Here is a 22,269-nt window from a genome sequence, read left to right as displayed (position 1 = left end):
TACAAGTAAGTTAGTAAGTACTAATTATTTTTATAGCAATACTATTCTACTTTTTTTTATAGCCTACATATTTGCTGTCATTAATCTGGCAGCATTCAACATCAATGTTTATTTACGTACTGACTGAAGTCAAATCACACGCAAATCACAATAGTCATTACGCACAAAAGCAAAAATTAAAAGTGTAATGATCTTGAATCCGTGAAGATGTTTTGGTACCCATGGTCCGAAAGTATCAAAAAAAGAGCCTGTCGATACCTTCTCCAGAGGTATCTTGGAAACTTTCTTGAAGAAAAACTTACTTTAGATCAGCTGAGTGTCGATTTATACAATGGAACAGGGACGGTTTCTGAAGTCAGCCTTGACTGTGAGGTAAATATACTCATATTATGATTATTTACATGTATAATTTATCACATTAATTATTTGTTCACGAGCACACCATTGAAAATACTTTATTTTGCGACCAATATATTGTTTACACTATTCGTCCTTGCCAATTTTATGTGCGCTTAATTCATAGTATCGTAGCACGTGTCTTCCGATTTGTTTTGAAACAAAGGAAATCATGTTCATTCGGATATATATTTAGAAAATAGTATTACAATGAAATGGTTTACAAGTATAACAAGATAAACATATAATTCTTATAGATAAGCTATATATAAGCTTTTTTTCCATAATTTTATTGATATATGTAATTTATTTTTCAAGTATAGAAATAAATTAAAATTAACTAGTATACTTTATTGAAAATGACAAAAAATTATTTTCTGTTCCATGATAATTCCACATTTATCCTAAACACATAAAACCTTGAAAATAATCAAATCAAGGTCAGTTTTTACTATATTTTATAGTTAATGGCCTCCTTTCAAAGGAGATAACAAGTAGAAGCAACAGTTTTAACTTCTTAAAACTGTTGCCTCTACTTTAGTTATAATAAAGATTGCCAATTAATATATTTAATTTGCTAGGCGCTTAATGAATTGGGTGATTCTCAAAACTGGCCACTGGAAATAGTTGATGGGCAAATGCAAGAGATCACTGTGACAGTGCCGTGGTCAACATTACTCAAAGATGATTCAATTGTTGAGATTAATGGGCTCTCGCTCACCGTTCAACCAAAAGTACGGACAGAGCCAGGTAAGGGCCTACTCTTTTATGAAATTCCTTCTTTCAAGTGTTTTTGAAATATGTTTGATGAAAAAAAAATGTTTTCCGTATTTACTAATAACTGCTTTAAAATATTTAATTAATCAATACATAACTTTAAAAAAAGCAATTTAAAATTTTTCAAATGTGAAACATACTTAACTTCATGAGACATAACATACATAACACATGAAATTATTTAGTGTCATCCATGTTGGAGTCCATGTGGTCGTCAATGTCTTCATCAATGCAATTGGCAGCAGAATGTCTCCGTGAGGAGGCTGGACCACAAGAATCAAACCCAGTTGAAGGCATTGAAATGTTTGCCCATGCTATTGATTCCAGTGAGTTGAATATTTATTAAATAATACCTATCATGTCATATATTTCTATTTTTGTTGTTCCATTTAACAAGAAATAGACAAGAAAAATAAATTGAGAATTGGTGCTATAATTTATTCATGTATTTATAATAATTAATTTACTTGCATGCATATTTCAGTTTTAAGCAGAGTGAAAGTAAAATTTGTAAACACAAAGATTAGAATAGAACATGTACCTAAAAATGGTACAAGAGGCATAGCTCTGGAAGCTCATATTAAAAAGTAAGTAATTATTAATTGTAATATGTTTAATTGAAGAAGGCAAAAACCTAAGATGTATACATGTATGTATGCATAAATATTTGCTGTATGTATAATAATGTAGAAATTCTTTATTGATGTTTTGTTTTCTTCCACTCTAGCATTGACTACTTTGATGAGGCTGGATCGGAATCTGTACCTGAATCATCAGATACAGAAAAGAACAAAACATATGTAGTGTCCACATATACAAATAAGAAAATTAAATTCTCAGGCATAACATTTTATATAGACGAGTTTCCTTCCAAACTTCGGACAATGGCCCCAAGTTTGATCATGGAAAAATCTGCATCATCTCAAGCAGATAAATCTGAAGGCACTGCTGAGACACCAGATGCGAACTATCAAAGCACATTATCTGATGTTTTCTATGAAGCTAGAAGTGTGATATCCACAATAGACTCTGATCCTATAAGGGACATAATTGAAGATAGACATCCTGATTCTACAAGAGAAAATACGCCAGAAGAGAAGGCTAGCCAACCTGATCCCATACTATTTGCTAAATTAACTGGCCATCAGGAACTAAACTTAAAACTCAAACATTCTGAAGAAATAGAAGGCCCAAAGGTGGAGGTGAAAGTACTGTTGGGGTCTTTTCTTATTTTTATGACTCCAAGACAGTTGCACACTATTATAGAACTCTGTGATGCATTGAATCAACCAGATTTAGAAGATACAAGGTATTTTTTATTAGTAAATTTTATAAGTACATAAATTTTTAGTACTTATGTATTTTTCATGGGATATCATAACTTTGCAAGTATTTTTTTAATAATAATTAGCTGAACAAAAAAAATTATGTTTTAAACAGGTACATTCATTTCAAATACGTGCTTTCTGTGAGAAGAACAGTTTATCTATATTATCTGGAGGTAAATGATAAAAGATAGATTTTCCATGATAAATCATTGTTTTGAAACACAAATATACAACTTTGTTTTATCAACTGCATTCAAACAATAGATAATAATTTTAAATATTATGTCAATATTATATTATATGTATTATATTTAACATTTTTCTGTTGTGTCATTAAAATATACTTTACATACAAGCTATGACTAGAAATTTATGTTATATTAATATATAAAAAAAAACCGGCCATGTGCGAGTCGGACTCACGCACCATAGGTTCCGAAATAACCTATTTGTTTACTATGTGTTGTAACTTTAAATATAAATTTTATATAGAAGCTTTTAGAAATTTTTTCTTTATCTATTTTTTTCTTTAAGACAATTGATTTTTAAATTCAATCCACATTATGATTTTAGCAATATACCCATTCGACCCAGTGGAGTAAATGTCCAATGCAAACCAATGACTCATGCAGATTTTCAACTAATAGAAGCACAGTTACTTGGGAATTTGGAGAAAAGAGCCAAACCTACCACTATGCATGGCTGGTCAGGGCCAAGTATAGGTAAATATTACGGATATCTTAGTTAACAGATTGGTTTGATTCTGTAGTAAAACTTTCTGGAGAAAATTAAGTCCTCAATTTTAAAATTTGTTAATAGAAACTGTTGTTATTCCCTCTTAGGTTGAAAAAGTTAGTGGTTACTGCAGGTTACTGTCATACATGATAAATCTGAATTTTTACTTTTCTCATATAGTTCCAGAGCAATCAATATTTTTAACGCTACCCTGCAATATTTGAAATAAGTACCTACTTTGTAAGTTCTGTAATGTTAATTAATAAATAATATTGCCTTAGAAGAGAGTGAGATGGACAGTGAGAGGTTCCATCCAATGTCGTCAGACGCTCAAATGTCGGAGAGTTTCAACTCATCAGTTAGTTCTATGAGCACTAGTATGACGTCCAGTTTAAACATACCTACGGCCCAACCAAGGATCAAGAGAAATAAAAAAGGTACTATTATACTTTGTTTATTCAATAAAAATGAATCGGAAACAGATTATTTATCTTCAAACTCGACCGAAACTACGCCAACTGCGTAGTAGATATATTATAGTACTCAGGTAAGATATTCTATCATGCTATTTTCAAAGCAACCAAATGAATTAATAGACTAAAATGTTTTGTTTATAAATTTATACACAAATCTTTACTATTAGCAATCTATCTGTAATTGATTATCATTATTGTAGTTGCAACGTACCAATTGAAATTTGCTTAAATTATGCTTTTATGAATACACTTTTCAACCAATACTTTCATTATATTCACAAATATTTATACAACTAAAAATTTTGCAGTTCCACACATAGACGGTGACCCCACAGCTGAGGTGTCCCACGTCAGTCTTCGAATAGCGTCTATTTCCTGTGTACTCTTACATAAGGTAATTAAAACATTGCAGTTGTATATATTTCAAATAAAATTTAAGCCTTGCGCCTACATTTTAGCGTTAAATATGAATTTTCGAACATGTAATGATACCCTCGATATTCAATGTTTTAAAACAATCAATGCATTGTAGATCAGCAAATATTCAAGATTATTTTGAATGAATATTTGAAAAAGAAAATATTTTCTCTTATTTATTTTAATATTGTATTTCAGGATATCCTTATACCCACACCGATGGGTATCACTTGTATATCAAATTCTTCCGCAACTAAGTTACAACAAGTTAGCACTGAATTTTTCGCTCGCATCGAAACATTCACTAAAATGGACGAAAGAAAAGATTTGAACACCATCAACGAATCTTTAGATATTGCTACTGATTTGGATCATTTAAGGTATTTAATAATCATGCATTTTCCTGAAAGATTTATAGTACGTAATTAAATTGATTGGTGTGAATTTGTATCGATTGCAATATACCTTTTTTTTATGATAATATAGTCATATTTTTGTCATTATCTTTAATAAATAAATAATATAATAAATATTCCTATTATTCCACGTAAGCGATTTTTGGATACCGCAGATCAATGTACAAGTTGATACCAATTGAATGTTTCTCAAGTACTTTAACAATAGCCATATAAATATTTTTTCAGGTTACTAGCATCAGAAATAAGTTTGGACGGTAGTGAGAAAGTGACGTCACACGGCAGCCAGACTATGTGCGAAGCTGCCGTAAGGAATGTTTTAGTGCGAGAATGCTTATACATTCATCCTGAGGATGAAGAGGTTCAGAGACAGAGCTACGATTTGATATATTTCGATAATGGTAAGTAATTGTTTTTTTATTTTATTAATCTTATTATAGTCTCGTGTTCTCGACCTCGTTTTGGTTGAACTAACTTGCGTATACATAAATCCATTATCAATACACTATGTACAGAAAAAATTAACAATTTTCCAAAAATACGAAATAGATTAAAATTTAGATATTTGCACTATTTGCATCTAGCGGCCGCGATCCATATGATGTATGTGTTATATTTTCATATTAATTTGTCTCATAATAAAATAATTTTACGTATTATGTATCGTATTCTTGTATTTTATATATTACATCGAACACTGATTAATTTTGTGTTTCAATTTTTTTCATTTCAGAAGAGGATGATTCTATTATGGCACCACCAAAGTCAAATTTAAGAATGAACTTCAAACAAACATCCAAATACATGAGAATAGGCGGTGAAAAGAAACTAGTTTATCCCACTACTGATGTTGTGTAAGTATCAAGAATGACAAATCATAATATGTAATTTTAACTCAATGTTTCTATAGAGTTATTTCTTTCTGTCCTTAAAATAATCCTTTACTTCTACGATGCAACACACTCCACGTATTTTAACAAAATGTGCATTTTTTTAATCTTAAAGAATATTAAATAAGGGTCACCCGCTCTGCCTCTCTCTCTCTCTCTCCATCCCTTTCTGTTTATTCTATTTCTATTAATTATTATTTTGTTTCAGCTTGAAATGTACCCCATTCCACATTGACGTCGAGTTAACGTTAATAGAGCGAATGTCGGCCACATTTTTCCCGACTAACAACACGGCGAGTGCGCCTGCGCAGAGTCAGCCGCAGAATCATTTTAACTTTACACTACATTGTCCTAATTTGAACGCTGTTTTGAGGTACAGTTTAGTAATTATGATTATTCAATGTATTTTTTATTGGTAAAATGACAGGCAGTAATTTATTTCACTCTAAAATTATTTTACTGAATGAAGAAATATTCTAAGTTGCAAAAGAAGTAGTGATGTTTAATTGTATCTTTCATCCTATTAGTAGTTTATGTGGTTTGTGACTATTCTATCGTTCATTCCTGTCTCAAATTGTCTATAAAAATAAAACTCTGCGCCACGTAGATTATATTATATAAGAAGTTATTGTCGAGCCAATTTAATAGGCAACATTTGACGTCTATCAATTTTATCTTCGAAGAGAGGTAACCTGCTTAAAAACATCGATTAAAGTGAATTAATCGATACGGATTTGAAACATTTGTCAATCGAATTTATTAATTTATATGATGATTTTTATTCACAAGTAATCAATGTATTCGATTCTAGATGTCAAATTCGATTTTTAGAGTAACATCTCTGTTATTTAAAAAGAAAAAAGGTTTATTGACACAAAATTCTAGCGACGTCAGTTCTTCAATTGAGAAATTGTTTATTATGTTTAGAATGGTTTATCAGTAAAATGAAATCTTAAAATTACTTGTATCGGTCATTATTATTATAAATATGTAATCGTAATTGAAAAAAGTTAAGCAAATGTGCAGATCTAACAAAACGAAATATCATGTTATTCTATGTCGTCGTTACTAGGTTACGTTTTTGAATTTTGTTGAACTGTCAAATGTTGCCTATTAAAATGGCTCTACTATAAGCCTACAATAATATTAGTAATTGAAAATGAAAACATAATATTATGTATATTATTGGGTCCCTACATCCCGCTTTTACTAGTGAAAGGTTAATAGCAAGTCACTCACTACCCATTTAACTAAAATATCTAACACTATAATAATACAAAATCCCCAGGTTCCCAATAGCAGACCTACGTCCAGGCATAAACCGCGACATTCGACGCGTGCGCAACGACTACCTTGTCTTCAAGTTCCAAAACGCGACTATCTCTTGCCAGCAAGTGCCGGCAACTCGACCGCTACCAACCACTGTCGCGGTTAAAGCTACGACTCTGGATTTGTATTATCATGTAAGTTAAGAAAAGTGCATGTGTACCGGGTACACGTGTCAGAAGTGAAACTTCCTTGGCAAGATTATAATGTACCAAAATCATCGCTTTACTCCATGACGTGTGACGGTATTACCATGATGCGACCTTGAAATTCTAGCCTTAACTCGCCTAAATATTTGTTATTGCGATAAAATTATATTTTTTTTCCTGTAAGGATTTTTATTAAAAATCTCGAATTCACTTGTTGCAATTTTTTTCAAAACTATTATAATATGTTTTTAGTGCGAAAATGTCTAAAGTACAGCCGAATGTCGCATAGCACTACATGTTTTTAATCATATTTATATTCAATTCCATATAATACAATTTCTAGGAAAATGAACATTTACCAGCAACTCACATGGCTCAAACTACAATGGACGACACATCGTTTGAAGGCGATATACTTAAAGGAAACACAACTACTCCTCTTCCTATGTGAGTACATATTATAGCATTTTCTTGAAGAAAACACAGCTAAATATTTTAACTATTTTTAATTTAATTACAATGGAATTTTATATTAAAGTCAAGTTTCAGATAACATTAAAATAAGGGTAATAAATACACATTTTGCATACGCTCCAAAACGTTTATAGGTACTTTAAAAAATATAGTTAACTAAGAAAAAACTGCCAAGGTTTTGCTCAACTCAGCTACGTTCAAAAAGACAATCCTTGGATATTATGTAACATACTGTTGTAAAATTTTGTACAGCACCGAAGGTATCGACTTCTTAGACTTTTCTAAAGTAGTAATTATTATTTCCAGGATATCAATAACATTCCAACCACGGGAAACAAGCAAGGGCCCGTTCGATTCTCTTGCTGACGAATTTAACTTCGAACCAAAAGCGACCAACCCCATGACTACATCAATGTATATAATGAATAACCTACGAAGTACACTCCCTAGCCCATTTAGTGGAAAGAAAATGGCGCATCAGGGTATTGGCAAACATGAAACACAGACGAAAGGTAATATTTTGTAAATAATTAAATAACTAATATAAAATATTGATTAAAATGCGCACTAAATGACTTAATTTTTTTTAAATCAAAATTACCCTTTATTCATTAGGACAAGAGGAAGAATTGATCGTCCCTGGTACGGACGAAGAAATGGCCGAATTTACAAACAGTTCAGTCGAAAACTCGTCAATTCATCTCGACTTCAACTTACCTATACTTAGCTTACAACTTGAGTAAGTATATCACACTTTATTATTGTTTATGCAGATATTTAAACATGTAATATTCAGGCTTCACATCTGTACCAATTTAAAATATGTCAAAAGCCCGGCTGGCTCTCTTAAATTAATTAAATTAAAAAAATAGTATATTGAATAGTCTCGAGGTAAATATACAAACATGCAAGTGCACATTACATAATTACATTCAGAAATCAGACCTATGGAATCCTCAAATAAAAATAAACTCAACCCAAAAATTTTATGAACAGATCGAAACAGCTATACGAGATAATCTACAACCGCATCAACTCCGACCTGTTGCTATGGGAACCGCGAGTAACAGAACCGTTTGATATCACGCCACACATCTGCGGACCGATATACCCAGCTTTTGGCGTTTGTAAGGGTTACGGTGAGTTGAAAAAATACTTGAGTCTTTTGTGGCGAGTTCAAGCTTGTGATGCATGTTAGACATTAGTAACGAAGATTTTTTTTATTTATTCACAAAATGTTAAATTTGTATTAAAATAGTAAAAAAAGTGTTCTTTTTTTGGCTTCAAACTTGTGATACACTTTTAAAGCATGAGTTACAAAGATTAATTTTTCTAATGACTCAAAAAATTTGCTATGTTAAGATTTCAAATAAAAATTTTTCAAAAAAAAATAAACTAGGTCGTCTTTTACACTTTAATTCACTATATCTCTACTAATTTTGAAGAACTGAAACATATTCGGCACGATAATTACAACTAAACCACTTATCAACTCCATCCATTATTATTAACATGATAAATATTCTATCAATAGACTCAGATTCAGACAGTTCATCATCAGAAGAGGAGAACTTATATTACTCTACGTACGACCACAAAGCAAGGAAAAATTACGGCAACACGAAACCATTGCCAGAGAACAAGGAAAGCGAGTCGCATAACTTTTGTCTGACGCTGAAAGTTGGCAAGGGCTTGCTCAGTATATACGCTCCTGTTAGGGTAAGAAAAATTCTCATTATTATTTCTATACTTTTCTTTTTGTTATATTAAAATTTTGTTTATAATTTTAATTAGGGATGTAACGATACCGATACCGATACCGATATATCGGCCGATATAATCGGCAAGCCGATATATCGGTATCGCCGATTATAAAACAACCGATACCGATATCAAACAATTCATAAAACCGCGCCCAATGAAAGATGCAGGAGGCCGCCCGCGCGTGCGCACTTTGTTTTTTGAAAAAACTCTACTAATAGTAAAATTTTATTAGGAACTGATTGTATGTGTTTAACTTAAAGTTTAACTGACTTTGCAAAATAATAATACTAAAATAAATGGTTTTCTTGTTTTTTGATTTGGCATTGTTATTTAAAAGAATACGATTTACAGTTGTTGGTAACTTTTATGCATAATTCACTATCTATTTTTCTACCAAGCCGATATATCGGTATCGGTATCGGTATCGCCGATATTTTATTACAAATATCGGTATCGGTATCGTATCGGCAAAATCATGTATCGTTACATCCCTAATTTTAATCATTTTAATCTAGAAATTATTGATAGGGAAAAATAGAAAATTTTACGTATCAGCGTACAATAAATGAACAATTAGACTCGAAATCACGCACAAATTGTCCGAAGCTTAACTCTGCCTACCCTTGATTTAGGCAGACTTTGAACACTATTTCGACGAAATATGTTAATGGTTGAGTTTGTAATGTTATCACTTATCCGAATAAGTTAATGTGTAAGATTAAACAACGCCCTGACATTTAATGTGTGAGTTTAATTTTTATTGTAGTATGTCATGGTTCTAATGTATCCAGCCTTTATTTTATGTATCTTTCCCTTCTCTGTATGACATTTGGTAAACCAATGTAATGTTAAATAATTTCAACCATATTAACAGGATAGTAACAAACAAGTGGTGCCCGGTCAAATGGGTGAATTAGTGCTTGAAGCGCAGAAGTTATCAATGTGCCAAGTTAGTGGTCTCAACGGACGGGCTAAAACCGCTCAAATGTGTTTGAGAGGCGGCAAGATGACTCTTTATCATGAACGTGAGTATTCTATAGTTTAGAAAAATACATTTTAAAATGTTTTCTTGTCTTTATAGATTAGGAATGATGATTAATTATCTTTATAGCATTCTGTATATAAACTAGACTGATACTAATATTTTAGTTTTATAGCATTTGAGCTTTATTAATATAATTGTTTAATGAATAAAACATAAAACCAAAAGAGAAGAATAAATTTGATTGCTCTGGCGGAATCACGGGTCGCCCCGGACTGGCACAAGACGCGTGTTCTCATCCCGCCTCGTGATCGAAATTTTTCTATTCTTTAAAAATGTATTTACACTTATACTGTTGGTGATAATTTGCACCTGGGAATGGATTCTAGAAATAAAAAAGTTAACAGAACTTAGTCAAAGCAAATATATGGTGTTTTAACTATACAATATCTTTGCAGCTATTCTAACAATTCCATCAATCAAACCGAATTTACGATTACATGGGACTGCTTTACCATCCCACCTAAAGAAAACTATTTATCCTTCGAATAAAGGCGTGTTCATAAAGGAGAGGATGGAACCAAAAGATATGTTCACTTTGGCGCTAAAGACTGAACCGAATAGTGATACACCAGGCCTAAAGGTAAGGTTTAAATAAAAATTACTTGTATTTCTAAACACACAAATGTTTTATAAAATGCGAGTTGCATTATTTTTCCTCATTGAAATTTATGTAAATTCATTTTAAATTTGTATTTACTCAAATTTCAGTACCTTGGCTTTACTCATCAAGTATTATCTCCGATTCACATTTACAAAGCCGTTATTATTTATAAAATATTATATAACTTCATTTCCATATCTAAAAACTGTACAGTTGTAAAAAAATATTAATTATTTCAAAAATTTCCACAGACAATTTGCATAGCGCTCGGCATAGAGCAAGCGACATTACGTCACAGAGGCGACAAAGGCATAGCGTGGTTGAACCAATTTATGGATATATTGGATGTCTTAGATTATCCTGTTCCTGGATACACACCATCTACTGTGCTATCGGAACTGCATGTACATGTGTGGGATTGTGCTGTGGACTATAGGTATTATTATATTGATGTTTAAATTTGAAAATTTTATAGGCTAGCAGATTTTTTAGGAATTTGTACCTAATTTCCCGTTAATTAGGGTCATATTGCTACTTTAAAGGAAAATATTTCTGCAGGTAAAGGAGTATGTAAACTGAATTCGCAATTTAAACAAGAAAACACACGCATGACGTGCACGATTGACGCACAACATTGTTTAAATGTTTTCTGTCACATTTTCTATTTGGAATGAACTCTATTTTTGTCTATTTTTGGTAAAATGATTTCGATTATCATAAAAATATAGTCAAATACATATTTTTTTACAGACCTCTATACCTACCAATACGAACAGTAGCAACGTTAGGAAACTTCAGCGTGTCAAGCAACCTTATACCAGAAACAAACACATCATACCTTCGTTTCTTAGCTCAAGAATGTACCTTATTCCTCTATTATGTAAACAACGCGAAACCAAATACAGCTGTACCACTAGATGATGAGAAACACCCAGACATACATAGAGATTATGTGTGCGTAGTGGATCTTGGACTATTTGAACTGTCGCTCAGAATGGCGGATAAAACTAATGGGGTAAGTTTTGATTGAGTCTTATTTTATGTATCGCTACCCTCTGTTAATCTTGTTGAAAAAATTTAGCCATAAAAGCAACACACAAATAAAAAATCAAACATTAATAAGGCATTTTTTATTTTATACAGTTAAAATAAAAAAATAGTTACTTATTAAAATTCTGTCCATAATTTGCATAACAATCCTGACACGTCATTTTCCACAACAGTCAAACGACCAGCCCCAAGTGGATTTGACAGCGTCCAACAACATGGTGAACATGTACACTTGCTGGGATTCAGCGTCAGCGCTGTGCCGCTTACTGACTTACGTAGCGTCAGATGGTGACTCGAACCCGCCATACATTCGCTCGAGACACACCAGTATATGTTCTGATCAGCTGGAACAGCTTGTTGGTAAGTAAACATGTACACATGCTGAGATTCAGCGTCAGCGCTGTGCCGCTTGCTGACATAAGAAGCGTCTGATCGGGATTCGAACCCGCCATACATTCGCTCGAGACACACTAGTATATTATGTTCTGATCAGCTCGAATAGCTTGTTGGTAAGTAGCTTAAAAGATAATTTGCAAAAAAAGCAACTTTGGTAAGTAAACATGTACACTTGCTGGGATTCAGCGTCAGCGCTGTGCCGTTTGCTGACATACGTAGCGTCTGATGGGGATTCGAACCCGCCATACATTCGCTCGAGACACTAGTATATGTTCTGATCAGCTCGAACAGCTTGTTGGTAAGTAGCTTAATAGATAATTTGCGACAAAAAGCAACTTAGTGGTAAGTAAACATGTACACGTGCACATAAATATGACTGATTTTAATTAATATTGTATTATTTGCTGCAGGTCTTGATGACAGACCAATGGAAGAAATTAGAGAACTTTCGCCCAGTGAAATTCAACAAGTTAATGAACTTATGGCAGAGGCTTTGAAAGAAAGCCCAAATAACACAAGTAAGCTCTAATTTCTAATTCTTACACTTTATTATACAAATAAAATTTTAAAAATAATACTTTCTTATAGATGAAGAAGATGAATTGATCAGTTCGACGGAAAAAGAAGGAGTTGAAGTGTTCTTCTTTCCAGATGAATCTAATACCAAACAGAAACAGATTTCTGAATGCACAGACACGGAGTTAGAAACACAGGGTATAGAAGACCAAGAATGTAAGAGCATAGACATAGTGGAACAGGCGCAAGAAGCTAAACCAAATATTCAAGTGGCCAGAGATTTGGGTGATCCTACACTCACGCCAAAAGCGTCACCACGAAAATCTAGGCGGAAAAAGGTAAAAAAATTAGAGCAATTACCTTTTTTATAAATGTGTAGGGAATCTGTTGTTTAGTTGCAGCCATTTATTTATAGCAATATTGCAGCTGTATATTTCATAGCGTTTATTTTCATAATTGACTGGTACTACTTCTCCACATATTATACTCCTATTATTTTCTTACATAAATTCACACTTACCAAATATCCTCAGAACTTACACGTGCTAAAACCAGACAAACATAATTTAATGAATCCTCATTTTCAGGTAAAATCTGGCGGAGACGGCAGCAACACGGATGACGAATACTGCATAGTGGATACGCAAGCGTACTCACACGATAACGAAATGGACGAGCCCGTAGTGAACTGGATCGGACCTGGCCCAGTGTATATGGTCGATAACCATTTTACGGTACCAGCGGCTAGGTCGGATGTTCTTAAAGCGCCTAAGAGTTTCCCGCTGCCAGTGTTGAGGTAAATAGATTAAATAGATAGATAAGTAGATAGGTAGATAGTTTTTATAGTGATTTTATAGGTGGAGATTTTTTTTTCACTTGAAGAAGAAGAAGAGATCTTCTTAGCCCGAAAACATTTAAACAAAAAAATAATGAATCGTACACTACGAAAAAAGTGCACTGCACGCGTTCCTATCGCTGAGTCTGCAATCTTGTCCTTGAAACAATTTTTTGTTAAAAATACATTCTAGAATTAGTAAGTTATTATACACTAACTCAATTTTTCAGATACACACTGTGCGAAATGAGCCTAACATGGAATATGTATGGCGGTCATGACTTCCGCCCGACAACTGCAACACCTAAAAAAACTGTGAGCATTGAGGTCGATCCAAGAAGACAAGGTTCTCCTACCGCAAAGTAAGACTTATTTCAACTTTACATTCAATCGTATTAATTATATTAATTTTACATAGTTTGCTACTAGACTCTAGAGCGTAACAAATTCAGGTAGAAACAAATCCAAGAAGTAAAAAATCCACTCCATCCCAATTTCGTAACATTATAATTTATACATAATTTGTTAACTGCCAATTGGGTTGACGTACAGTTCAAAGAGAATACAAATACACAGTTTTCGAATAGTTGACAGTTTTATGGCTGTCAAATTATAATTTAACTGTTGCACTTCGATGGGTTATAATCCAATAATAAGAATGTGTTCAATTGTAAGCAAAAGTTACGGAACACACTTTTTCGATAGTTTGCAAGTTACGTTACAATATGATTTTAAAAGAGCAACTATGGAGTTTCTTGCCGGTTCTTCTCCATAGATACTGCTTTCCGAATCGGTGGTAAATGTTAAAAATACTTATGTAATGACGATTCGAAAGTGCTACTAAAAGTAGTCTAATTGAATAAATAAATGTTTGAGTTTGAGTTTGAGTTTAATCTTACCTTTTTTTTTTTAATGTTACAGTGATTTTGATTTCACATTAACGTAAGCTCGTTATCTCCATACAGACGCAGCAAAGACTACGAGCCGTACGAAAAGAGCGTAGCGGTTGCAGCTGCTATGCGTAGCGGTGTTAGCTGGTCCGCGGGCAGTGAGCGTGTACGACCTGCTACTGTAGCTCGTACGGACCCCAGAGCACGTGGTGGGGCGCTGCGTGACCACCATACTTGTGTGAAGCTGTGCCTCACTAAGGTACACCATATTGTATTCCATAGATTCATTCAACTAGATACCCTACTTAATTAACTGTAGCGTTGTGAGCTGGTCTGTGGGTAGTGAGCGTGTGCGACCCGCAACCGTAGCTCGTACGGACCCCAGAGCACGTGGTGGGGCGCTGCGTGACCACCATACTTGTGTGAAGCTGTGCCTCACTAAGGTACACCATATTGTATTCCATAGATTCATTCAACTAGATACCCTACTTAATTAACTGTAGCGTTGTGAGCTGGTCTGTGGGTAGTGAGCGTGTGCGACCCGCAACCGTAGCTCGTACGGACCCCAGAGCACGTGGTGGGGCGCTGCGTGACCACCATACTTGTGTGAAGCTATGCCTCACTAAGCTATAGCGTAAAATTAATAGTAGTTTGTCCACTGGTCAAGGTAACGGTCAGCGCGTGCGTATTGCCCACTGCCGTTGCGTGGACCGACCTGCGAGTACGGGGTTAACATGTTTGTGGAGATCTGCCTCTCTTTACACCGCATCCGGCTCGAAGGACCAAAAATATAAATACAGAGGTTGATTGGTTTAATGGGTTAACACTTGTGCTCACAATTTCGTAGATCTTTCGTCAATAAGAACAAAGAGAAGGACAGAATATGAATAAATAGCATACAAATGTATATAAATTCCTCTTCTTTTCTGAAAAAAATATCCTTTTAAATATCTAGCCAACATTAACTTGTTGCTTAAAAAATTGCCTTCTGTAAAAAAAATATTTATCCTTCAGGTAAAATTCCAACACGAAGTTTACCCGTCAGGAGGGACACAGGCGTCTCGACAAACGTTAGCAATCACCAAGATAGAAGTACTGGACCGGCTTGTTTGCAGCGACATCAATAAGCTACTCAGTCAATATAAGCTAAAGGACGAGCCTGAGAGAAAGAATGCACATATGGTAAGATATTTATTTATTTGTACTTGGTGGTTTGTGATATGGGACGTTCTTGTATAATTTACCTACATTCTAAATAATATTATAAAAATATAACTGGGCATTTTAGTAAATAATGTAACTAGGATGTACGAGAGCACGGAGACAATGAAAAAATTTACTGCAATAATCTTACCCCAGTTCTCTACATAGGTTTGAAATTACTTTCATATTTCGAAAGATATTTATATTTTTATCCAACCAGTTTTAGTGGATACTCAAAGAGAAATATGACATATCAACAAGAAATCATTACTTCAAGTCACCTTAAAAGATTATTAAAATCTTGAAAAATATGTCTTGTTACAGTTAGTAGTGAAAGCGGTGCATCTCAGAGCGGATGCCGCTTTACCAGCGCAAGAGTGCTGCCTCAAAGTTTCATTGTTGCCGCTCAGGTTCAATCTGGATCAAGATACGCTAGCTTTTCTAGTTGGGTTCTTCTCCAAGCTAGGCACTGATGAATCTAGTGGTGAGATAATGCATATTTTTTTATTTAAGAATGATGTAGACTTTGTTTTGTCAAAAAATTGAAAATTAGTTCCAATTTCATCAGCTAGCAAAATTTCTATTTGTAAGAGCACACAGCTCTATTCTGGTATTTTTTCAAAGATCTTTATAGAATATCCTTTTAGATATTTTTCTTGATTATTTCGTTTCTGTTGCAAAATTGGTATTTTCTAAACGCATTTTTACTTTTCTATCTAACGAAATAAGATAAAAAGATTGTTATTGCACACCCGTAATTAAACAACTAATTACTAAAACAGAAGAGGAATCCATAGTGGGGGCAACAACAACGGAGTCGGGAGGTACGGGCGGTTCGGGAGGGTCTCGTCAAACGACTCCCACGCACCGGCCGCCCGTCATGAGCATCGGGAGCCATTTGCGTGACCCCCCGCCTACGCCTACTTCGCTTGGGGACGCGGATTGTCTCTCGCTTAATGAAACAGGTATGATAGCACTTTATTTTAAAGGTACCCTCACCTGAAATTTAGGCGAAAACTGTGAAAATAAAGCGTCACTTTAACATACACACAAACAGTATAAGATAACTTTCACGTTTTGTTTTCCGATACATAAGAGCGATAAAAAGATGAATGTTTATAAAATAGCAGTTGCTGAAAATGCAGGCATTTTATGAACAGCTTTGTAATAGTTTTAAACCTATCATATATGACCTTAATTTCTTACACTTTATTCTTATAAATACATTTAAAAAGACATAGTTCATCTTTATATCATCCAACATTATTCTAAATGTACAGTTATCCGTGACGACGAGCCGCTAATGGAGACGTATGAAGCAGAACGTCTTGTGTCTGAAAATCTGATACAATTAGAGGAAGATTTTCAACGACTGGCCGTAAGCCAAGAGAAGACAACCACTAAACTGCCTGATGCTGAACCCGTGGATGATTCACCTATTTACTTCAGGTTAGTTCCCGTAAAATACACCTCAAGCATCACTTATCATCATTATATTATGTTTAAATAACTCATCAAATAATTCCTACATTTATTTGCTTATTGCTGCAATTACTTCGAAGAACAAACAGAAAAATATTTATCAATCCATATTGCTTTACAGTATTCAATAAACGCTGTGTATTTTGAAGTGAAACTCTTTTAGGCGCGTTGAGAGTAAAATATCAAGATCGTGTCATGGCAATGCGGTCACTTCATGAAGAAAGGCGATGATTTAGGTATCTTTGAATCTTGCCAAAGAAGTTTCACTTCGGACACGTGTGTTTGGCACAAAAGCTCAGCGCTCTTTTAATTATGTGTATGCCATTTGGTCTGGCTATTTTTTTTCATCTTATCTACATTTTTTATTACATTTTAGGCGCGTAGTATTTTCGCCCGAAGTACCAATAAGGTTGGACTACGTCGGCAAGCGTGTAGATTTGTCTGCGGGGCCGGTGGCCGGTCTGCTCATGGGTTTGGGACAACTCAACTGTTCCGAACTCACGCTCAAACGACTTGACTATAAGTAAGTAGATTTTAATAAAAGAGTATAAAGGGTTCGGTTATTTCCCTGAATTGAAACTAAAAATTTAATTAAAAAAATTATAGATTTTCCTCATGCTCTGTTAATTTATTTTCCCGTTATGTAAGATTTTATCGGAGATTTTACTTATTTTATTTTGTGTTCTCATCGAAACTGATCAAACTTTGATGATTGAATAGAATGCAGTCACACGTATACACATACAAGTATTTGTTACAAATAAGTTACAAACAATTTACATTTATTTTACACCACACATTTATTATTTCCTTAGGTTGGGTCTTCTAGGCTTAGAAAAGTTAGTACAATGGGCTTTGCACGAGTGGCTCTCTGACATAAAGCGCCATCAGTTGCCAGGACTCCTCAGCGGTATTGGGCCTATGCATTCCTTACTACAAATTAGTGAGTACCTCTATTCTATTAAATATTAGTTAAATGCAATGCATTTAATAAAAACATAAAAGTAAAAGAATTATTTGTCATATGTTTTTTGAGTCCCTTTAAATTGACACAATTTTGATTTTTTCATTAAATTAATTCATTGGTTGACACAACTTGATGATTGCCTATTTAACATATTTTGATCTAAATTTTTACGTTTCTTGTAAGCATCTCCATTTGTAGGACGCACGCACGGTCATACGCACGTACTGTCCAAAATTGATAACGCATTCATGCGCGTGCAATTGTATTCGTCACGCATTCTCGCGCAACGCGGCGTAGCAATGTGCCAGTCACCTATCTGTCTAACTACCAGATAAGCTCAAAAATATTCGGAGCTTGTCAAACCTATTATTAATGACTAGATTTCCGCCCGCGGCTTCGCCCGCGTTTTCAAAGGAAAACCCGCATAGTTCCCGTTCCCGTGGGATTTCCGGGATAAAACCTATCCTATGTGTTAATCCAAGTTACCCTCTATATGTGTGCTAAATTTCATTGCAATCGGTTCAGTAGTTTTTACGTGAAAGAGTAACAAACATCCATACATCCATACATCCATACAAACTTTCGCCTTTATAATAGTATTAAGATGTTATCTGTGGCCCTGCCTTCCAAGCCAGAAGTCGTGGGTTCGATCCCCACCCGGGGCAAATATTTGTGTGATGAACATAGATGTTTGCTCTGTGTCTGGGTGTTAATTATTATTTTTTTTATTTGAAAAAAAATTATCTATACATAAGTATTTATTTAAAATTATATGTGTATGTTTATCAGCCATCTGGTTTCCATAACACAAGCGAAAGCTTAGTATGGGATCAGATCGTGCCGTGTGTGAAAATAGTCCTGAAATATTTATTTATTTATTTATTCTTCTTTACAGTAACCGGCATCCGCGACCTAGTATGGCTGCCAGTAGAACAATGGCGGCGCGACGGGCGGCTCGTGCACGGGCTGCGGCGCGGCGCCGCGTCCTTCACCGCGCGCACCGCCGTCGCCGCGCTCGACATCACCGCGCGCCTGCTGCACCTCGTGCAGGTCAACACACACACACACACACACCCCACGCCACAGTCACACATACACATACACTCAATGTATCCCCAGGTGCACATACACCAACAACGCCTACACTGCTTGTACACAGGATATCGAAGTCGACACAATTACATTCACACGAACATATTGTATACACACATGGCTAAATAACACGATACATCGTCACGCACGACACAATTCTAAAGCAGTGCATTTTTATTTTAAGGTGATATACCAAACTTTTGACACTTTCTTATGAAAAATTCCTACAATCTACATACATGTCGCATCTATACAAGTATATATACTGTACATTGTAATGTTCAATGGTGTGGTACAATAAATGGTTAAATAAATAAATATGACCAGACTGACCGGTTGGCTTGGTGGGTAGTGACCCTGCCTTCCAAGCCAGAGGTCGTGGGTTCCATTCCCACCCGGGGCAAATATTTATGTGATGAACATAGATGTTTGCTGTGTATGGGTGTTAATTATCTATATAAGTATTTATTTAAATAATATATTATGTATGTTTATCAGCTATCTGGTTTCCATAACACAAGCGAAAGCTTAGTACGTGATCAGATCGTGCCGTGTGTGAAAATTGTCCTGAAATATTTATTTAATTTACAGGCAACAGCAGAAACCGCGTTCGACATGCTATCCCCGGCACCAGCGTTGCCGCTGACTGCAGGAGCTCGCTCGCGGCGCCGGAGACGGGACCACGCGCGGCAACCCGCTGATATACGGGAGGGGGTGGCTAGCGCTTACCTTACTGTGAGAGAGGTGGGTTTTTACGAAGTTATGTGTTATATGTATTGTTATTTTATTACATTTTATTGTACATACGAGAAAAAAAAACTAATTATTATTATGTAGCACATTTGGCAGCCTTATTACTAAGCAGTGATCTTTGCGGGGAAACCACTGGAAGAAATTAAAAACACGAAATATGTATTAGGAAAAGTTTTAAGTTTTAGGTGAGATGATGAAATGAGAAAAAAAGAGAAAGAAAATAATACAGTATCACACTTACCCATAATGTACATTGTTTTGTTTGATCGTGACAAATCGAGAGCTTTAATTATAATCATGTATGTTACTAGGGTTTCGCGGAAACAGCAGCGAGCATGGCGGCAGCAGCACGTCGAGGACGTGGTGCGGGAGTACTGCGACAGCTACCAGGCGCGGCTGTAACTCCGCTCGCGCTAGCCGCTGCGGGCGCGGCCGACCTGCTGGGGGGCGTGCGAGCGGCACTAGCGCCCGACTCGTGCCGCGACCACGCGGACAAGTGGCGCCGCAACCACGCGGACGGTGAGCGAAGCGAAGCGAAGCGAAATATAATATACGAAAATAAATAAAATTAGTGGTACACTTTAGTGAAAAACTATAACACTTTACTCAGAAACATACACTTAATTTTGGGCTTTGACATTGCAACGACAGGAAGACTTGTTCCGAATGATAAAAATGAGAAAGTAATACTGTCTGTCTGTTCTTCACATCTGAAACCATATCTATGCATTTGGTTGTACACTTTAGTTATAGTAATAACACTACACTTGACTCAGAAACATACACTTATAATTTTGGGCTTTGATATTGCGCGGACAGGAACACTCATTCCTACGAATGTTAAAAATAAGAATTTGATACTGAATTAGTCTTTACAAAACAATTCACATATTTCACATGTGTTTCACACTCACGAATATAATTTTTTAACTAGAGATACCACTAGTTAATAAATAAAAAGTAACCGAATTATTTTGTTTCAGATACAACAGATTAGTCATAAGAAGCTCGCAACCTACTTAATATAATGATCTCCATGCATATCCTTCCCACGGTGACGATTCATTTTAGTATCCAAACAAATTAACACAAAAGACAATTGTCAAGGGAATAACATTTTCAAAAATTATAATCATTTGTTTCAATGTGATATTTTTATATTGTATAGTAAGATAAAGCATTGAGCCTAGTCTATCTTATTATAGATCTGAAAATATGAATTGGAAAACTGCAGGTCAGTTGTCCTTCAAAAGCAATATTTTGTGTAATGCTTTCTATTGAAGTAATAAAAAGCAGAGGAGAATATATAAATTGAACTTAGGGCCAGATATCACATATTCCTGTTTCATTCTAAAGAAATCAGTTATAATTTCATCAAATTTAAGACCTATGTTTATATAATTTCAAATGTGTCTATGTAAGCCTGTAGCAAAAAAAATAACTAAGGGCTGTTTTTTACGTCAAGTTTATAAGGAATTTTTTACCCTTTTTATTTTACCTCGCCTCAATCTGTCAATGTTAATAGGGCTCAACTACTATTTAGTTTCAAAACTTGTAAATAAGAAAGGTGCTTGAATATTTACCTAGCATTTTAGAGCATTTAGTAAATGATATCTTTAAATAAATAATAAAATATGTAAATATTTTTTATATCTTAAACTAAATCAGGATCGCTAGGTGCCATGACATTGTGTGAACGTTTTCTTACAAGATGTATAAAATTTGTTGAAAATAACTGTTTTGTGTTGATTTTTAATTTTATGTAAGTGGTTTATTACAATTCTGGCAGTAACCAATATTTTATCATTATAATTATTATGTGATATTTAGAATAAAAATATTAGAGGCAAATTTTATTTCTACCTTTGAAAAGGTATATTATAGGTTCTTTAATGGTTATAAATGTAAACACTGTATTCATTTTTTTATATTTAAACTACAATAATAAAGTGATAGAAGTGATATAAGTTGTTTTATTTAATACATTTTCATTTATTTATTATGAAACCCTTAACAATTGATGTAATGAGATTCATCCATAAGATTCCATAGTATAAAATAAATAAATAAAATAATTATAAAATTTCGTTTGTTGATGTCAGTACATTACCCTCGGATTTAATTTTGCTCGAATATTATAAATAAATATAGTTTAAAAAATTAAAGAAACACGCTTTCATAATAATTATTACTCTACGAATTATTAAACAATAACATTATAGTGGGGTGCCATGTATAATAATAATCGGCTCTTGAAAAGCGCCCCACGCTTTTTTCACAATTATACTATG

The 22,269-nt window shown here is 34.4% G+C and overlaps 1 protein-coding gene across 1 annotated transcript; it reads left to right on the top strand.

Moving 5' to 3' along the window:
- The first annotated feature begins 102 nt into the window (after nucleotides 1-102).
- Atg2 (Autophagy-related 2) lies at nucleotides 103-21,922 on the top strand. Its single transcript, XM_090112124.1, has 38 exons — nucleotides 103-372; nucleotides 978-1,146; nucleotides 1,359-1,499; nucleotides 1,658-1,760; nucleotides 1,901-2,482; nucleotides 3,075-3,223; nucleotides 3,518-3,673; nucleotides 4,021-4,106; nucleotides 4,328-4,509; nucleotides 4,774-4,946; nucleotides 5,279-5,399; nucleotides 5,644-5,808; nucleotides 6,724-6,898; nucleotides 7,254-7,357; nucleotides 7,691-7,896; nucleotides 8,000-8,123; nucleotides 8,381-8,523; nucleotides 8,919-9,103; nucleotides 10,023-10,173; nucleotides 10,589-10,773; nucleotides 11,046-11,230; nucleotides 11,545-11,809; nucleotides 12,018-12,204; nucleotides 12,651-12,758; nucleotides 12,829-13,094; nucleotides 13,344-13,552; nucleotides 13,822-13,953; nucleotides 14,557-14,740; nucleotides 15,496-15,663; nucleotides 16,009-16,168; nucleotides 16,467-16,649; nucleotides 16,965-17,133; nucleotides 17,543-17,689; nucleotides 17,982-18,109; nucleotides 19,029-19,183; nucleotides 19,817-19,969; nucleotides 20,290-20,497; nucleotides 20,962-21,922. Exons 1-38 carry the CDS (start codon nucleotides 208-210, stop codon nucleotides 20,973-20,975), a joined length of 6,486 nt encoding a protein of 2,161 aa, XP_089968250.1. The 5' UTR covers nucleotides 103-207; the 3' UTR covers nucleotides 20,976-21,922.
- The last annotated feature ends 347 nt before the right edge of the window (nucleotides 21,923-22,269 follow it).

This window comes from Colias eurytheme, chromosome 18 (genome assembly GCF_061535395.1).
Source record: "Colias eurytheme isolate Ceu_HAF_F1 chromosome 18, ilColEury1 Martin Lab GWU primary, whole genome shotgun sequence".
Classification (NCBI taxonomy): domain Eukaryota; kingdom Metazoa; phylum Arthropoda; class Insecta; order Lepidoptera; family Pieridae; genus Colias; species Colias eurytheme.
This window is presented reverse-complemented; position numbering and strand designations above follow the sequence as displayed.